Here is a 17,218-nt window from a genome sequence, read left to right as displayed (position 1 = left end):
TCAAGTCGTGTGGGAATTACCCAACGCTCATAACAGTTGAATTAAAACTGTCTCGCGTAAGACCGCCGAGGGCTGGCCCTCGGCGGTCTTACGCGAGACAGTTTTAATTCAACTTTTGGAGCTTCTGTCCTCTGCTGGTGGGACTGTGCTACTCCAAGGGAACCCCCGAAGCCTCACGCCGCGATCACTTCCAAGGGCAGAGACGGTGAATAAGAGCTTCCGATTTGGAAACGCTAGGTACCGTAAAAGTCCTGGAGTGACCTCCGAGTTTTTTGTATTTTTTATGTATTTTTTGCTTTAATTACTCAATCGACCCAACTGAATCCAAGTAGTTCTGTCCGTTTTGTTTTTCTTTGTATCACGATTAATTAGCACAACGATAAAAAAAAAACAACCACATAACATTTAAATGAAGTAACCTATAAATAAGCTTTAGTATGTAGGATGTTCAATATGAATAAATTGATATATTTTTTCTATCAACTGGCCTATGTTCAAGAGATTATTGGTCACATACATATGCATATGGTCATACGTATATGCAGTGAAATGAACTTGAACAACTATGGCTTATTTATTAATGTGATATAGCTTTAAATTGAATAATTATATATTTTAAAATGTAATAATTATATAACTGACTTGCATTTCTGCTGTGCTTTGATACATTTTATTTGGACATAAAAAGTTGTACCAGATAGATGGATATTAATACCCCCCTCAGCTGGTGTCAACCACAAGGGGTTTTGTTGCTTTCTCATTCGTACTCGACACCGCGCTCCTCACTCTGGTTTACAATTAAATGTTGAGAAGAGTTCATTGTCCACTTGAACTCGGTCAAATGTAGAAGAGTAACTTTTCTAAATAATTAACAAAAGCCTATGTGTGCAGCAGTAAACTGTACGCCTGCTTTGAGGTGAGGGTGGATCTACTTTCTGCAGATAATGCAGGTTTGAGTTTAAAATAACAAAAACAACAACAAAAAACAAAAAAAAAACAACATTGTTGTGTTTTGTTCTACCTCCGCTCTGGGAATCCCAAAGACTAAAGCACTTTTTTCAAGCTCATTCCTGTGGGGCCGGTCAGGGCATGTCGGCGGCCCAGCGCTCCAGAGGCCCAGGGCCGCTGTGCCCCGCTGGGCTCCCGGTCACCAGGTCGTCAGTGTTTAGGTTTTGTGGGAAAAGGTTTGGTGTGTTTAGGTTTTTATTTTTATTATTCCTCTCCTCTTGCTGCATGGCTGAAGAAGAACATAGTCGTGTTGAAACCAGACATTGTCCGCGCTCCCGTCTCCGGACTCAGATCATGGGCTCCTCTGACAACATTCTGACTTTAAGTTTCACAGTTTAATGCTTTAACATCTCACTGTGACAATGAAGCCGCGGAGCAGCGGAAGCACCACTGCTCCGCGGCTTCACGAGAAGCAAACAGTAAATAAAAGCAGATTTCACACTGGATCGAACAACAAAGGAAATGAGGCTCTGCATCAGGGTCAAGATTCAGGTCTTTACTCTTCAAAAAGAAGAAACTTTGTGTCGACATGTGTGAGGTTTCGGAATGATGAGAACACCAACTGGTTACTAGACTGGAAGTTCTCCTGGTATTTGGGCGTAAATAATAACCTCCAGTAACTTATTGAAACAGCGGGAGAGTATTGTGCCATCAGTTGGACCAGGTCGCAGCATGCTCTGATTTATGTTCGTTATTTCGATATCTGTCCACCTGGAAGAGCAGTCCGTCCTGTAGCCCAGGTTCAACACTGTTTACTGGTTGGCCCCTATGGTCTCCAAAAGATCCTGATCGCAGGCCGGTGACGTCACTGTGACGTCACACAGTTAGTCCTGGCTCGGTTCAGCCTTCACGTCTCGGTGCTGACTCCACGTGCTACACTAGCCCTGGTTCCCTGGTACCAAGCGGCCTGTCTCCGGAGCGCAGTTCCGGGTGAAAGGGAGGCATGGTGCTCCGGACCGTCCGGAGCTTCCAGGTGGAGTTGACATCAGTGCAATTGGAAGAAAAAACGACAAGCAATTGAACCTGATTTTAATGAAGGTGCCAGTGTGTCTATTGCAACTGTTGCTGTTGCTGCTGCAGTGTCTACAGCATCATGCAGTACACCACCACAACCACCTAAACCTACAACCCAGAGCTCTATGAGACAGTTTTTGCAGAGGTCTGTGACCCCAGCAAGACAGAACATAATTGATGAAGAACTGGCTAAAATTATTGCACTCATTTCCAACCATTTTCAGTCGTGGATGACAAAGGATTCAGAAGCTTTACTCATGCATTCAATCCAATGTATGCAATTCCAAGCAGGAAAACACTCTCCCAAAAAATCATCCCAGGCCTATATGACAGAGAACGTGCTTCACTGCAAGAGAGGGTTAAAAAAGCCACTGCAGTTTGTCTAACGACTGACAGCTGGACGTCCCGAACCACCACATCCTTCTTGTCAGTTACGTGTCACTGTTGAAAATTACAAAATGGTGTCCTGTCTTCTGGCTTGTTTTGAGTTCAGTGACAGACACACTTCTGAGAACTTAGCAGAGGAGCTGCTCAAAGTGGCAAAAGAGTTGGATGTGGAAAACAAAGTGGTTTGCTGTGTTAGTGACAATGCAGCTGACATGACCAAAGCAATTAAAACCCTGTAATGGACTCACCACCCATGCTCTGAAGGTGATGAAGCCAGCTGTGGACAAAGTGAAGGCGATAGTGGAATTTTTCCACAGGAGCACAACAGCCACACACAAGCTCAAATCTACCCAACGACAGATGGGCATGCCTGAGCTGGAGCTCAAACAAGAATGTGTCACAAGGTGGAACTCCACCTTTCATATGCTAAAACGGATTCTGGAGTCCAAGGATGCAGTCATCTCTACCCTGGCTGTTATCAATGCACCGATCGATCCTCTGAGCCAAGAGGAATGGGAGGTACTGCAGGAGGCATGCACTGTTCTGGAGCCATTTGAACAGGTCACTGTGGAGATCAGTGCAGACAGATGTAGTATACAAATATTATTATTATTATTATTATTATTATTATTATTATTATTATTATTATTATTATTATTATCATCATCATCATTATTATTATTTGTTGTTCTTGTTCTTGTTGCATTACTGGTATAAAAAGCAGATTTGACATGACTGGAAATTATAATATACACTGCTAAATAAAACCAAGCATAATTTTTAACACTTATTGTTTACTCTTTTTCAGCTGTTACAGCCTCCAAAATGTTAGACCAGAGTAACCACAGGGAAAGTGAAAGAGTTGGTGGATGCTCTCTGTGCATCCATGGACAGAAAGTTCCACAGAATGGAATACAACACTGTTCTCTCAGAAACCACCATTCTTGACCCAAGATTCAGAGAAGCTGGCCTTTAATGACAACAGAGCGGTTGATGAAGCTCTTCAGAGAATAACTGCAGCAGTAGCAAGATCCAGCCTGCCAACTCCACTGCCAGGGGGCCAAGAGGGAGAAGAGGCAGCAGAGGTTGAACAAGAGGAGCCACAAGCATCTGCTGTTTGGAGGTTCTTTGAGGAACGAGCAAGTGGAGAAGAAGGAATCCCTCAGCAGATTCAATACTGGAAGTGAGATCCTACCTTGAGGAGCCCCTTTTCCAGAGAAGTGCAGACCCACTGAGCTGGTGGGAGACCAAGGCTTCAGTTTACCCACGTCTTACACATGTGATGACATGGAGAATGTGCATTGTAGCAACGTCAGTCCCCTCTGAGGGAATCTTCTCCAAAACAGGGCAGATAATTACCGACAGAAGAAACCGGATCAGCCCCTCAAAGCTGAGGCACTTGGTGTTTCTCAATGCCAATCTTCACTAAAGACAAGTTATTTGGATGCTGATTTTTTTCTTTGTGTTTTACATATTTTAATTTATATCTTGTTGTGTTGTGTGTTTTGCAGTGATTCTGCGTTGTTTCACTTTAAATTTGTTTAGTAGAAAAAAGCTAAAAGTTTGCAATTGTTAAAAGTTCAATTGTAAATAGTTAAAAGTTTGTTTTTGTATTTTATAATTTATTTTTTGTAGCACCCTGTAGAGTGAATAAATAAAGACATTTATATTATAAACATATATAAATAAAAAAAACATAATGCATGTTTTTTTTTTTTTACATTAGTAAACCATTTTGCGCATAATTTTACATTATTGTTGGTAAAAAATTAATTTCAGCAACAAAAAAAATCTGAACAGCCGCTTGGGAGCCGAAAGAGCCGGCTCTTTTTAGTGAGCCGAGCCAAAAGAGCCGGTTCTCTAAAAAGAGCCGGAATTCCGTGTACCGGGCAGTGGACGCGGTGTCGGGCCGGGTAGCGCTGGAGCTCCGCAGGCGGGGCCCAGGTGCGCTCCGTGCGGCTGCACGGACTGGGCGTGGCCGAGGCGCGCTGGCTGGGGGAGCGCTGCGTGGACACCGCCCACTACCGCTCCAGGGTGGACTACTTCAGGAGGAGGTTGTGCCTGGTTCCCGGTCAATACCTCCCCGGGTAATTGAAACGTGTTTATTTAAATGTGTTTGAACGATAACAGCAAAGGATGCTGCTTTGAATGGAAGAACGAGGTTCAGTGAGGTTAGAAAACGCAGGACGACGCTGAGGTTTAACTTCCGAAGAAGAAGAAGAAACAGTCTTTATTTATCACACAACACACCACACTACAACACATGCTTGCACACACACACACATGCACATGCTTTGATGGTGGCCGGTGAAATGGATTCTCTGCTTTTGACCCATCCTGGCTTGTCCTTCCTCCGGGGGCACAGCCAGGAGCAGTGGGCAGCATACGTAGACGCGCCCGGGGACCAGGTGATAAATGTCCATTGCTGGTCAGACAATGATGGGTGCATGTTTTTGGGGGGGGTCCTTACTGACGTGAGGTGGAGGAAACCCCATGTGAGCACGGGGAGAACATGCAAACTCCAATTCGATTCGAACTCCGATTCGGCAGTGAAGGGGAAAGTTACTGGAACCGTGAGGCTGAAGCTGCTCCCGATTCAACTCAACGCTGTGGGGAGCAGCTGATTGACAGAACCCTGTTTTCATGGTGCATTCACAGTCCTCTGAATTTTTTGAAATTTGTTTCCTCAACGGAGACCACCTAAAACCTAGACCACCTAGATCTGTACCTCTAGTTGTCAACTACTGTACTTATAGCTGTCAAACCTGGACTAGATTATAATAACAAGCCCATATTGCATTTCTAACACAGTTTTTGATTTGTGAAAGTAATATTGTATATTTGAAAACAGGAACAATGTGGATTTACTGTATTTGTTTTTCCACACTGGCCACATAAAACCCGTTATATTACAAAAGCTACTGTACCTATAGCTGTCAACCCTGGACTACATTAAAATTACAAGCCCATATTGCGCATATATATATATGATTTATTTATTTTTTATTTATTTATTTATCCAGCACCAGGTGCAAGCCGCCAGGACCCCAACCTCGGGGCCCACTCGGTCGCCCCCTGGCTAACCACACCCCCACATAAAACCCATCAGCACCCAGCCACCCCAGAAACCCCAGTGCTCAATGTGTGCTGGTGGCAATTGCAGTTAAAATTGCGGGCCGTGGGGGTACGAGTCCTCCAAGCATGTTGACCCCGAATCACTCGCACCCCTCCGTCCCCTATATACATACATACATAGATACATACATACTTTGTTGCGTGTGTGTGTAATACAGTTCGCAAAGTAAATTGGGGGTCAGTGGCTCAGGAGGTAGAGCAGGTCGTCTAGTAATCTAAACATTGCCGATTCGATCCCCGGCTCCTCCTGTTAGCCTGCTGATGTGTCCTTGAGCGAGACACTTAACCCCCTAACTGTTCCCCGGGCGCCGCCACATGGCAGCCCACTGCTCCTAGATACAGTACGTCAGTTATGAGGATGGGTAAAATGTAAAGAAATGTATTTCGTTGCCTATGTACTTGTACTCTGTCCAATGACAATTAGTTGCATCTAATCTAAATACACTGATTGACCAGTCTATGAAGATGTTTTGATTGTTTTTCCAAAGGTGAAAATAACTTTCCTACTTTTTGTGAGAAAGTGAGAAAGACAAGATCTCCATGACAATCATGAATGAAATGGTCTAAGTATAGTGGTTTTTGGTATTGACCTGGTCCGATGTGATGGGGGAAAAGCAGTGAAATCAACCCTTTTTGCATTTTCACAAATAGAAAAATAATTTCACGAATCAGAAACTGTGTTCGAAATGCAATTCCGGCATCTTATTATAAACTAGTCCATGTTTGACAGCTATAAGTACAGTAGTTTTTGAAATATATCTGGTTTTATGTGGCAGTGTGGAAAAAAATACAGTAAAATCCACATTGTTCCTGTTTCACAAATAGGATATTACTTCTTATTATAATGTAGTCCAGGTGATGAAGGTGCTTATTCAGAAGTTGTTAGAACAGTGCAGGTCAAAAAAGATTAAAAAAAAACCCCAATAATAATTATAATTATAATAATAACAACACTCAAGTTCACATCCAGAATTAAAATAGATTGAAATAAAATATATGTAGATATAAGTTTGTGTTTGAAGCCAAACATCAGAGTAAATAAACCGTGAAAGGTTCATTTCGACACAGAGTAGCTCAGCTCACAGGAAACGCCCTCCTACGTGCTCGCTCCACATCAGTTTCAAACCAAGTGGGACATGACCCCGTTCTCACTGCAGTTTATTCTCCAGTCGTGTTTTTCAGCCACTGTGCCGTGAGAGCCCACCATGTGGCGCCGTGAAATGTTTTCAAATATCACAAAGCTATAAAGGACGGAAATAAGCTCTTGTGTTCAAAATCGAAAGGCGGCACCTCCAGTTCTATGAAAGCAAATAATTGCCATAATGTTTTGAATATTTACAGCCATCAAAATGTATATATTGAAATTGAAACTAATTTGTATTTATGACACTGAAACATTTTCACTTTTATTTCAAAAACTCGATTTAAAATATAGATTTATTCAATGTTTAAAAATGCAGACCCTAAAATTCAAGTTGCAGATATTTGTAAAACGACATTCAGGTTGCTGAAATTCAAGTGGTCAAATTCGGATCAGAATAAGTAAAAAAATAATAAATAAATAATAATAATAATCAAATCCAGCATCAGGATACCAAGGAAAAAGCAAGTAGATGCAATCCAGCCCGAACCCAAACGAACCAACTTCTGACAAATGAAAGCGCGGAATCACTGGGAATTACTGGGAAGAACATACTTATGAATATTATATTCCATTTCTGCCAAGTCCGTTCTGAAAATTCTTCACGATGTTATGAAAGAATAAAATACACTTAAAAGTAAAGTAAAATTTACATTACAAAAAACTTTGTCAAATATACACAAACAGATGAAAAATACAAAACAGAAATAGCCAAATTTATAAAACTATACAAATGCAATTCTATACAAAGGATAAGTTATTGTTATGGCTATACTGTATGGGGGTCTGGCTGACACGCCGGCATGCCAACTGTACCAAAAAAGTTGCACCCTGGAGCATATCCCGAGCTGCTGTTTCGAAGGCATTGAGGGATGGGCGGTACCGCTGGCGCCACGACCAGGTCCTTAGGGCTTTAGCAGGCACAGTCAGCGCAGCGGTTCAGAACAGCAAGAATGAGCACAGCCCCCAAGCACATCTCCCCAGCTCACCTTCGTCAGAGCTGGGGAGAAGGTACAACATCAGCCACGCTCCTCGGGGGGGGGGGCTTCATGCCACTGCAAGGGACTGGCACTTCCAAGCCGATCAGGGAAAGCAGCTCAAGTTCCTAGAACACATCTCAACCACTTCACCCCGCCCAGACATGGTGTTAACATCGGAGTCTACAAAGCAAGTGGTCATGGTGGAACTTACTGTCCCCTGGGAAGACCGAATTGAAGAGGCCAGTGAGCGCAAAAGGGCGAAGTACGCAGAGCTGATGTCTGAGTGCAGGAGCAATGGCTGGAAAGCCCGTGGCGAACCAGTCGAAGTTGAATGCCGGGGGTTCGCCCGCCAGTCATTGCACCGAACCCTCAAACTTCTTGGAGTTAAAGGTCAGCTGTGCAAAAGAGCCGTCAAAAACATCCTGCTGAAAAAGCCTCACGATGGCTGTGGATACGGAGGGGAGATCCGTGGAGTAGCAGGCTACTGGGACACAAGCCGGGGACTGATCACCCCTGGCTGGGTCGCCCGGGTGAGGGTGTCGATGATTAAAGACCCGAAACACCCTATGACCCCGGGTACATCACCTAAGACATGTCCAAGTAGCACCACATGGTGTATTCACAAACTATAGGGTAGAAATTATAATTATACATTATTGCCATGTATTGAAAGTTAAATCATACGTTACATCCACATCTGGTTTGTACCGGCTGTCATTACTAATAGCCTAACAGAACCAGACGAGATATTGATATTCCTGTTCAGTTTATTGAAATATCTAGTTAAACGGGAATCTGTTCTGACAGAAAGTGAGACCTGAAGCTTCTGGAACAAAGGAGCTTTGTTCTTTCTACGACAAAATGTCATTTAAAAACACCTGAAGCTTGAACCGGCTGACGTGGCTTGTTTTGACCGGGTTATGATGAAATAGTGCTCCCTCCGGTGACGGAACGTGTGTATCGTCCCTTAAATATCCTTCTTTATCTTTTTCTCTTTATTTCGCTTCCTTGATTGAAACGTTTCTCTTGTTGTATGTTTCCCTTTGTTGAGCTTTCAAAACCATCCCACTTGGTTAGCAACCCTGTTTCTTTGTTTTCAGCTTCTGCTTCCGACTGCTGCCTGGCTGTGAAAGTGAAAGAAAAATGAGTTTATGCCTTTTAAAAAACGCTGCCTCTCTCTCCATGGCAACCAGGAAAACACACCCTTGGCTCCGCCTCCTGAACGCTGCAGGTCACACACGTTCAGTAAACAGAGAACTCTAATAAGTCGAACAACCAACAGAATATATATTTAGATATATTTAAATATAGTTATATCAATTAGATATTTATCAGAAGATATAAAATCATGTGTGAAACATAATGAATATCATTAGGATTCGGTTGCTGGTGACTTGTATATGATGTATAAAGGTGCAGAATGGCACCAATCCCTGATCAGACTGGTTGTACCGTCTCTGGAGGTGAATAAGTTCCTCAACCTGCAGCTTTTATCACACTGATCAGTCTCCAGTGGTGGAAAGTAACGTAGTACGAGTACTTTGTTAAGGTAAAATAAATCAGGGACTGGATATATCAAACATATCTGCATGAGTACAAAAAAAATAGTTCAGTAGTACTTTATTAAGTATTATAGACTCTATAGCACTTACAATGTCATTGCTATTAAGTACGTTTTTCAAGATTCAAGATGTTTATTTATCACATACATATACATACGAGCATACACATATACAGTGAAATGTCATTGCAACGCACAGGAGATTATGCACAATAAGTACTAACTGACACAGTAGCTAACTAAATACTACCTTACTAAACTAACTGAACTAACTTGATTCCTAAAACGCAATGCGGCTAGTAATATATTAAATACGAGTTATAAAGAGTTATATACTGAACGGGAATACAAAATAGAAATAAAGGAATATACTATTATGTATGACATATTTGCTGTAAAGTGGCATGTGGATAAAGTGAGGTAGTGTGTGTGGAGATGTACAGTATACAACAGTACAGCACAGCAATACAGTTCACCGAACAGAACAGCAATGCGTAGGCCTATATACGTTGACATCAGTACGGATGTCAATGTGGCACTTTGCCTTATACCGGAGTCATTTAGCGTCAGGGTATTTGTTCTTTAAATTCAGTAAAAGCTCCGGGTACTTCCGCTGTCAGTCTGACGCTGGGACCCGAAGCTGCTGTTCTACACCTTCACCGCCAGAGGGCGCCGCGGACTGTCCCGTCGCCACGCACAGACACCCACGTGTGCGCGTGAGGAGCTTTCAGGGACAAAGACGTAAACAACTTTATTTTTAAGGAGAGATTATCAAGCCTTGTTCTGAACATTTTAAACTCCCCTCTGTTAAACCTGAAATTTAAAAAACGCACAACTTCCAGGTAAACAACTTTTAAAACTTTATTAATGAATAAATTATAAAAAAAAAAAAAAAAAAAAACCTTGATTAACATCAACCAACTCCACTTGCACGATGACCCAACTGGTGTTTCGTGTCAGTGCATGTTTTTTCCCCCCAAAATATCAAAGTATTGCAGTAGATCGCAGTAAACATCTTGAAGCAAAGTTTTCTCAAGTCCTCTGGGAGGGCGTCGCCTCTTCCCCGCGCATGCGCGCTGGCCATGTTTTCGTCCTGAACCTGGGTCCGCCACTCAGAATTACGTAACGCGAAGCCCCGCCCACTCAGCTAAAGCTCGGCGACTCGGGTCCGAGAGCCATTCGCTCCCCGCACAGAGATGATTTTCGACAAAGTTAAGCGGCTCGCCGTGGTGCTCGACTCCCCGGAGCTGGACGCCCCGCCGGTCTTCAGCTCCGGGGACGTGGTCTCGGGCCGGGTGGTGCTGGAGCTATCGGCCTCCTGCCGGGTGGAGGCTCTGAAGCTGCACGCAGAGGGCTCTGCCCGGGTCCACTGGACCGAGTCCCGGTCCGCGGGCTCCAGCACCGCATACACCCAGAACTACAGCGACGAGGTGGAGTACCTGAACCGGAGGGAGGCGCTACTTCAGGCTGGTCAGTAGACAGCCACCCGGAGCTCCATCTATCCATTCACCCATCTATCCACCTGTCCACTCACTCACTCACTCACTCACTCCTTCATTCATCTGCTCATCTATCTATACACTCACTCATCCACCCACTGTGGAAATGTTTGCTCAGTTGTTTGCTTTGTTTTTCTCGAAAATACTTCAAACTTTTGAGGTGAAGTTTGTCACTTTTTCTTAAGCATGAATGGGTACTTTTTATACTTTGGAGGTGAAGTGCATACAGAAAGTCACCATTTCGGCCTCATGAATGTTACCTTTTACACGCAATGTGTTGGACCTACTGCGTGTTAAAAAGTAACTGTTTGTGAAGCTATGTATTACTTTATGTGAACTTTACTCTTTGTACTCGAGGGGGGTTTCCTGCAGTCTGACAGGCCGTCAGAGGGAAACAATGCAGAGGGGCCGAGGAGGAGAAAACACCTTTAAAACAAGTTGTTTCAGTTTGAGGAAACATGTCCATCTGCAGAGCCAAGTCCCGCCCCTCCCGAGGAGGAGGCCACGTGACTGCAGCTCTGCAGAAAACAAGCCTCAACTTCTGTGGTGTTGTTCAGCTCCTTTTAAGATGTCTTAAACTGAGCTTTACTGATAAAAGGCATTATAAAATCATTAAGTAGTCTTAAATCTGAATTACATTTGATTCCACTTCAAAATCTCATCCCTTATCTTAGCACTTATCTTACCTTGCTACCCTGACCTGAATGAAGCTGTTCTGATAACAGTTCACAGAATCATCTAGGTCATCTGTTTCTATCTGAAACTGACCTATTTGCCAAATATATAGAATTTACCTGCAATACTGTCTTAAATGTAATCAAAATGTGTCCCCCCCCCCTCCCCCCCCCCCGTCTCTCCCAGAGGGCGGCGAGCTGACCCTGCTGGCGGCCGGACGCCACGACTTCCCGTTCAGTTTCCAGCTCCCGGACGAGACACTGGTGACGTCATTCGAGGGCGAGCACGGCAGCGTGCGCTACTGGGTGAAGGTGAAGCTGCACCGACCCTGGGCCGCCGTGCGCAAGGTCAAGAAGGAGTTCACCGTCATCCAGCCCATCGACATCAACACGCCGGCCCTGCTGGTGAGCTGGAACACACACACACACACACACACACACACACACACACACACACACACACACACACACGGCTAGTGGCATGCTCATTCTCTCTCTCTGCATCCAGGCACCGCAGGCTGGGACCCGCGACAAGACTGCCCGAGTCTGGTACCGAAACTGCGGACAGGTGTCTGTGACGGCCAAGATAGACCGCAAGGGATACACACCAGGTAACACAGACAGAGACACACACGCACACACACACACACACACACACCAGGTCACATACACACCAGGTAACACACATACAAACACACCAGGTAACACACACACACACGCACGCACCAGGTCTACAAACAAAACATTGTTAGGATATAAAACACATAAACCTGCCACACTTTTCCACAAATCAGTCTTAAACTCTACTAAAACCGTATTTAATCTTACACCTATACCTGCAGAGACCCTGAATCCAGCTTTTATTTATGCAAACCTAAACCAAATTAAACTCCAGTGTTCCAGTGTCTGACCCTCCATCCTTCCTCCCCCAGGCGAGGTGATCCCCATCTTCGCAGAGTTTGACAACTCGTCGTCGCGCTCGGTCATCCCCAAGGCCATCATCACACAAACGCAGAGCTTTGTGGCACGCGGCACCCAGCGACAGAAGCGCACCGTGGTGGCCACGCTGAGTGGCGAGGCGGTGGGCGCACGCCGGCGCCAGACCTGGCAGGGCCGTGCCATTAAGATCCCCCCTGTCGGGCCCTCCATCCTGCAGTGCCGCATCATCAAGGTGGAATACATGCTGAGGGTGAGCACACACACATAATAATAACAATAATAATAATAATATTGACGAAACACAAATTATAATAATATATGATTATTATCACTCAATTATGAAATTATTAAAATTTGGCAACAATTTTGTCAGTCATTTGACAACCACAGCTGGTGCATGGTTGGCAACCCCTTCTAGAAGTTAGTTTCGGGCCGTGAAACCTGCAATCTAAAACTGAAATTGAGCATAATATTTATTCCTTCTGTAAAGCACTTTAAATTGCCCTGTGTTTGAAGTGTGCTGTGCTAATTAAATAATAATGTATGCAGTACCTGAGACCGACCCGCTAAGGGAGATTTTAACGTACAATTGTATTCGTATCAGTTTGTGGCTCTCATCCACCCCCTGAGCTCCACAGCATTCCCTGCCTGCACACACCTGCACACACCTAAACCTAAACCTTCATTCCGTGTCTCGCTTCAGGTGTGTGTGGGCGTGCCCGGGACATCCAAACTCAGCCTTGAGCTGCCGCTGGTCATTGGCACCATTCCACTCCACCCATTCGGTAGCAGAACCTCCAGCGTCAGCAGCCAGTACAGCGTCAACCTGGACTGGCTCCGCATGGCCCTCCCAGAGCAGCCGGAGCGTAAGCGCCACACTTGCACTGGTCTACAGACACTAGATGATGATCAGAGGGAATGTTTTACTCCCGTATACCACCATTGTTGCTGTACTGTTGTTTCAGTCGAAGAACTCCAAGAATGCATAATAAGTATAATACAGCATTACCATAGGATGGAAATGGAAGCTCATGTATTTGTATTTTAAGTTCAAACACTGTCAGAATGTATATGTTACCGCAGTCAGATGATGGAGTTCCTCAGGGTTCCGTGCTCGGACCCTTGCTGATTTAGCCAGACTGGTCCTAACACCAATTGCCCCCTCATTTCCTCCCCACAGCTCCTCCTGAGTACAGCTCTGTGATAACCGAGGAGGAGGCGGAGCAACAGAGCCCCACAGCTCCCCAGCCAGTCGATGATTTGAGTGGGATCCTGGAGCGCCCTCTCATGGCGTTCGTGCAAGAGTTCAGGTTCCTTCCGCCACCGATGTACAGTGAGGTGAGACCCCGCAGTACCTACGCCCCCACATTTTGTTTGACCCTTAATATCACATTTAAAAACTATGCAGAGGTTGTGCAGACAGGTTTAATCTAAATCGCGACTAAGATAATCCTATTAAAATGAATCTAGAATTTAAGAAAATGCCTTTCCGAGATGTTGCTTAATTAATTCGTTATAGACTAAGAAGTCCTATGCTGCTTTCACAAATGCCTAGTAAACCTGAAATTATCCGGACATTACCTGGAGGAGCTGTATGTGTGAACACAAATATCCGAATTATTTGGACTGGACATTAACCAGACTTTCACCAGCCAGCACCCTAGTACAAAGTCTGCGTAATGTCCGATTAAGCGGTGTGTGTGAACAGAGCAGGTAATTGTCCGGATCATTCACTGCAAGCGAGTGGGCGTGTTGTTGACATCTCTATCATGCACCAGTTATTTACCTTAGTACGGATCTTCGTGCACGGAGCGTAGTTGCTTTGTATTTCTTTCTGATTTCCTTTATATTCCTCTCCACTCCTTTGTTTATATTGTGGATATGTCCAAATATGTATATACATTCCCAACTACCTATAAGTCTGTAGCCTCGTCCGCCATCTTGGATGTGCTGTAAAACTCCACATTACGTCATGTCTTGCCTCTGCATGCTCTACCCAGGCTCCGGCCCTCGTCTAAACCAAACAGATTATTTCCAGGTAGTGTCAACGTGTATGACACAGACAATCACTGGTTGTGTGCTACATGTGTGAAAGGGCAGCTCCGGACAATATCCGGACATCGCCCTCACATTATCCGGCGTACATGTGTGAAAGCAGATCTAAACTAAAGTAATGAAGGATTAGTCTAGGACTAGACCTAGTTGTCAAGGTCGACCTGGAATCTCACATCCATTCATCCAAAGGTTTAATTTAACCTTCACCTAGACCTAGATTAACTCTTATCTTTTTTTCTCTTAATCAGATTGTTTAAATCAAGACTAGCGCAAGTCTGAGACTATTTTTAACCATGACTGAGAGGCCATTTCAGTTAGTCCAGATTAAAAGATGTTGTTGGGGTGGGCTCCGTGTGACCTCTGACCCGTCTCGCTGCAGGTGGACCCAAACCCGCCGCCCTGCAACATGAGGCCTCGCTGCATGACGTGTTGAAAGAGTCCAGACAGGAAACCAGACACAGAGATTTGTCTTCTACCGGGTTACTTCTCTCTAACATAAAGAACATGCCGTCCACACGGTGAGGAACCGTGGCGCCGCCCAGAGGATCGGAGGAGGAGCTGACAGGAAGTGGCTGTTGGTGGTGGGGTGACACCCCCCCCCCCCCCTCTCACACACACACAGACCCCTCCACACCCCCACCCATCCAGTTATCTCTTCCAAAGCTGAGACATGTTGCTGTTTACGGATGATAAACGGAAGGAAGTCTCTTCTCCCCAGAGTTCCTGTCCTCCACTTGTTGTTCCAGCTCTGGACACAAGAAGCAACACTTACCTCCTCCACCCCCCAACCCCATCCTGCCTTAAACCAGAAGCCATTTTGAGCCATTTAGGGGGTGTTTGGGGGGCGTCAGGTGACGGACAGACTGCAGACGGGTTTCAGGAGCTGGAAGTGTGTGGTCATTGCATCGCGGTGGATTAACCTTCGTTTCAACTGTAACTCCACAAACATCCTGTAGATGTTTCACCAAAAAGGGAAGCCAACGTGTGCCTTTTTTATTATCTGTAAAAGAAGATGGAGATGAGGTGTTTGCATGACTTGGCCTCCATGTTGTTGAACTAAGTGTTTTCTGAGCGACGGAAGAGTGGAAAGAAACGGCTCCAGTCGTTTGCTGGAGAGTTCCAGGACACCAAGTGCAGAGGGACGGCTGCAGCTCCCTGTGACACAGCGGCGCGGGGACTCCTCCAGAGCAGCAGCAGGAGCAGCAGCAGGAGGAAGAGGAGGAGCAGGAGGAGGTCCCTGAGACTGAGCGTGCTGATAGAAGCCAGATGCTCTGCTCCTCGCTGTGGGTTAGAGTGCAGCAACATTCCAGAGGAGCCGCATTGGGACGGTCCTCCAGGAGCGCAGCGCCCTCTTCAGGGTTCACGTGCCACCGCGGTGACACGCTGCTATAAACAGAATGTATTTGATACAAATGCTATTGCTGATTCATAAGCTTGCCAAACTTTTGTAATTGTTTTTTTTTTCTAATAAAAAAAATCACACAGATTCCTCACTTCTGTGTTTTCTCTCAACGCTGTTAGTACTGAAACAAACTGTCTGAATTGTATATATCACATCAATTATGATCATTCGCTTTTTAGGCATTTTTATTAAAGAGATTGTTTTCCTTTAAAATAAGTATGCACATAGACAAATGTGCTGTTACACAAATGTGCTGTTACACAAACAAAACAGGAAGCCTGCCACGTTGAAGAAACTTGACAAAGGAAGTAAGACTAAGTAAGAATCTAGTTGAACGATCGCATCAATTAAAATAATTCAGTGAAAATAAACGTTGGTTAATCTTAGGGAACAGAGTATAAAGTCACAGCAACATGTTCCACCAGTTTTGACTCATTCAGGTCCAATCACCATCACGGTGTTGGTTTCTTCACTGTTCATTTACACACAATAGAACATGAAACTGATTGATCCTGCTCGCTAGCTTCTATTAATCGTCATTAATTGACGCCCTTCATCCGAGTCACGGAGAAGATATTTTGTTTGTGCAAGGCTAGGGTTGGGTTTTATTCCAGAAAGATCTGGATCCATTCCATTAGAAATAGTCAGAAACATACAGGAGCCATTCCGTAATCACATGAAATGATTACTTCTCTATTTTCCATATATCTTTTTTATTAAAATGTCGGTTCCATCATTTTTACTGTTGGTACTCAACCTGCTGAGGAGCTTACCACTCTGTTGGAGCTTCTCACTGGGTTCAGTGCAGTCCAATAATGGGGCAAATGTTTAAGATTACAAAAACAACATTAAATCACTCAATCATTCATTAAATTAATCATTTACATTTAGAAAACAGTAAACTCACATTAAAAGCCCAGTGTCTTAATGTATTGTTAATGTTTGTTTTGAACATGTTGTGAATGACATCACCCTTTATTTAGAACTACCTTCTAAGATTTACCGTAACATTGACTAGACAGCGCCTTGTCAGCAGGAGGCAATGCCACTTCCTGTTTCTAGTCTCTTCCAGCTTCCAGTGTCTTGTGTTGGCTTGGATGAAGCGAAAAGGGTTGAAACCCAGAAAGAAATGAAAAAAATAATTGTTTGCGACCATTTATTTATTGTAAATATTGTGGGTTGAAAATGTGTTTACATCAACGTTCTCCAGCGCCTGTCAGACAGTACCATGTGAATTCTGAAACCAAATCCAAATGACTTAATAACATTTAATATAAGAACAAACATGTCGGTTTAGTCATCAGGCTGGTGAGTGAGGATATGAAGACATGTGGCAGGTTTGGTCAAACACCATCTTGTGAAAACGTTTTCAAGGTGAAATTCAGATATGGTTAATTAACTAAATGAATGATGATATTGAAGA

At 44.3% G+C, this 17,218-nt stretch overlaps 1 protein-coding gene across 1 annotated transcript; it reads left to right on the top strand.

Annotated features, from left to right (window-relative positions):
* Window positions 1–10,422: 10,422 nt before the first annotated feature.
* Window positions 10,423–15,873, top strand: arrdc2 (arrestin domain containing 2; the record flags this gene model as incomplete). Its single annotated transcript, XM_080011750.1, has 7 exons — window positions 10,423–10,696; window positions 11,587–11,804; window positions 11,908–12,010; window positions 12,332–12,588; window positions 13,042–13,204; window positions 13,519–13,676; window positions 14,773–15,873. 7 exons carry the CDS (start codon window positions 10,423–10,425, stop codon window positions 14,824–14,826), a joined length of 1,227 nt encoding a protein of 408 aa, XP_079867876.1. The 3' UTR covers window positions 14,827–15,873.
* Between the last annotated feature and the right edge of the window lie 1,345 nt (window positions 15,874–17,218).

This window comes from Zeus faber, assembly GCF_960531495.2.
Source record: "Zeus faber genome assembly, chromosome: 1".
Lineage (NCBI taxonomy): Eukaryota > Metazoa > Chordata > Actinopteri > Zeiformes > Zeidae > Zeus > Zeus faber.
Note: the sequence above shows the minus strand (reverse complement) of the source record. Positions and strands in the feature narration are given on the sequence as shown.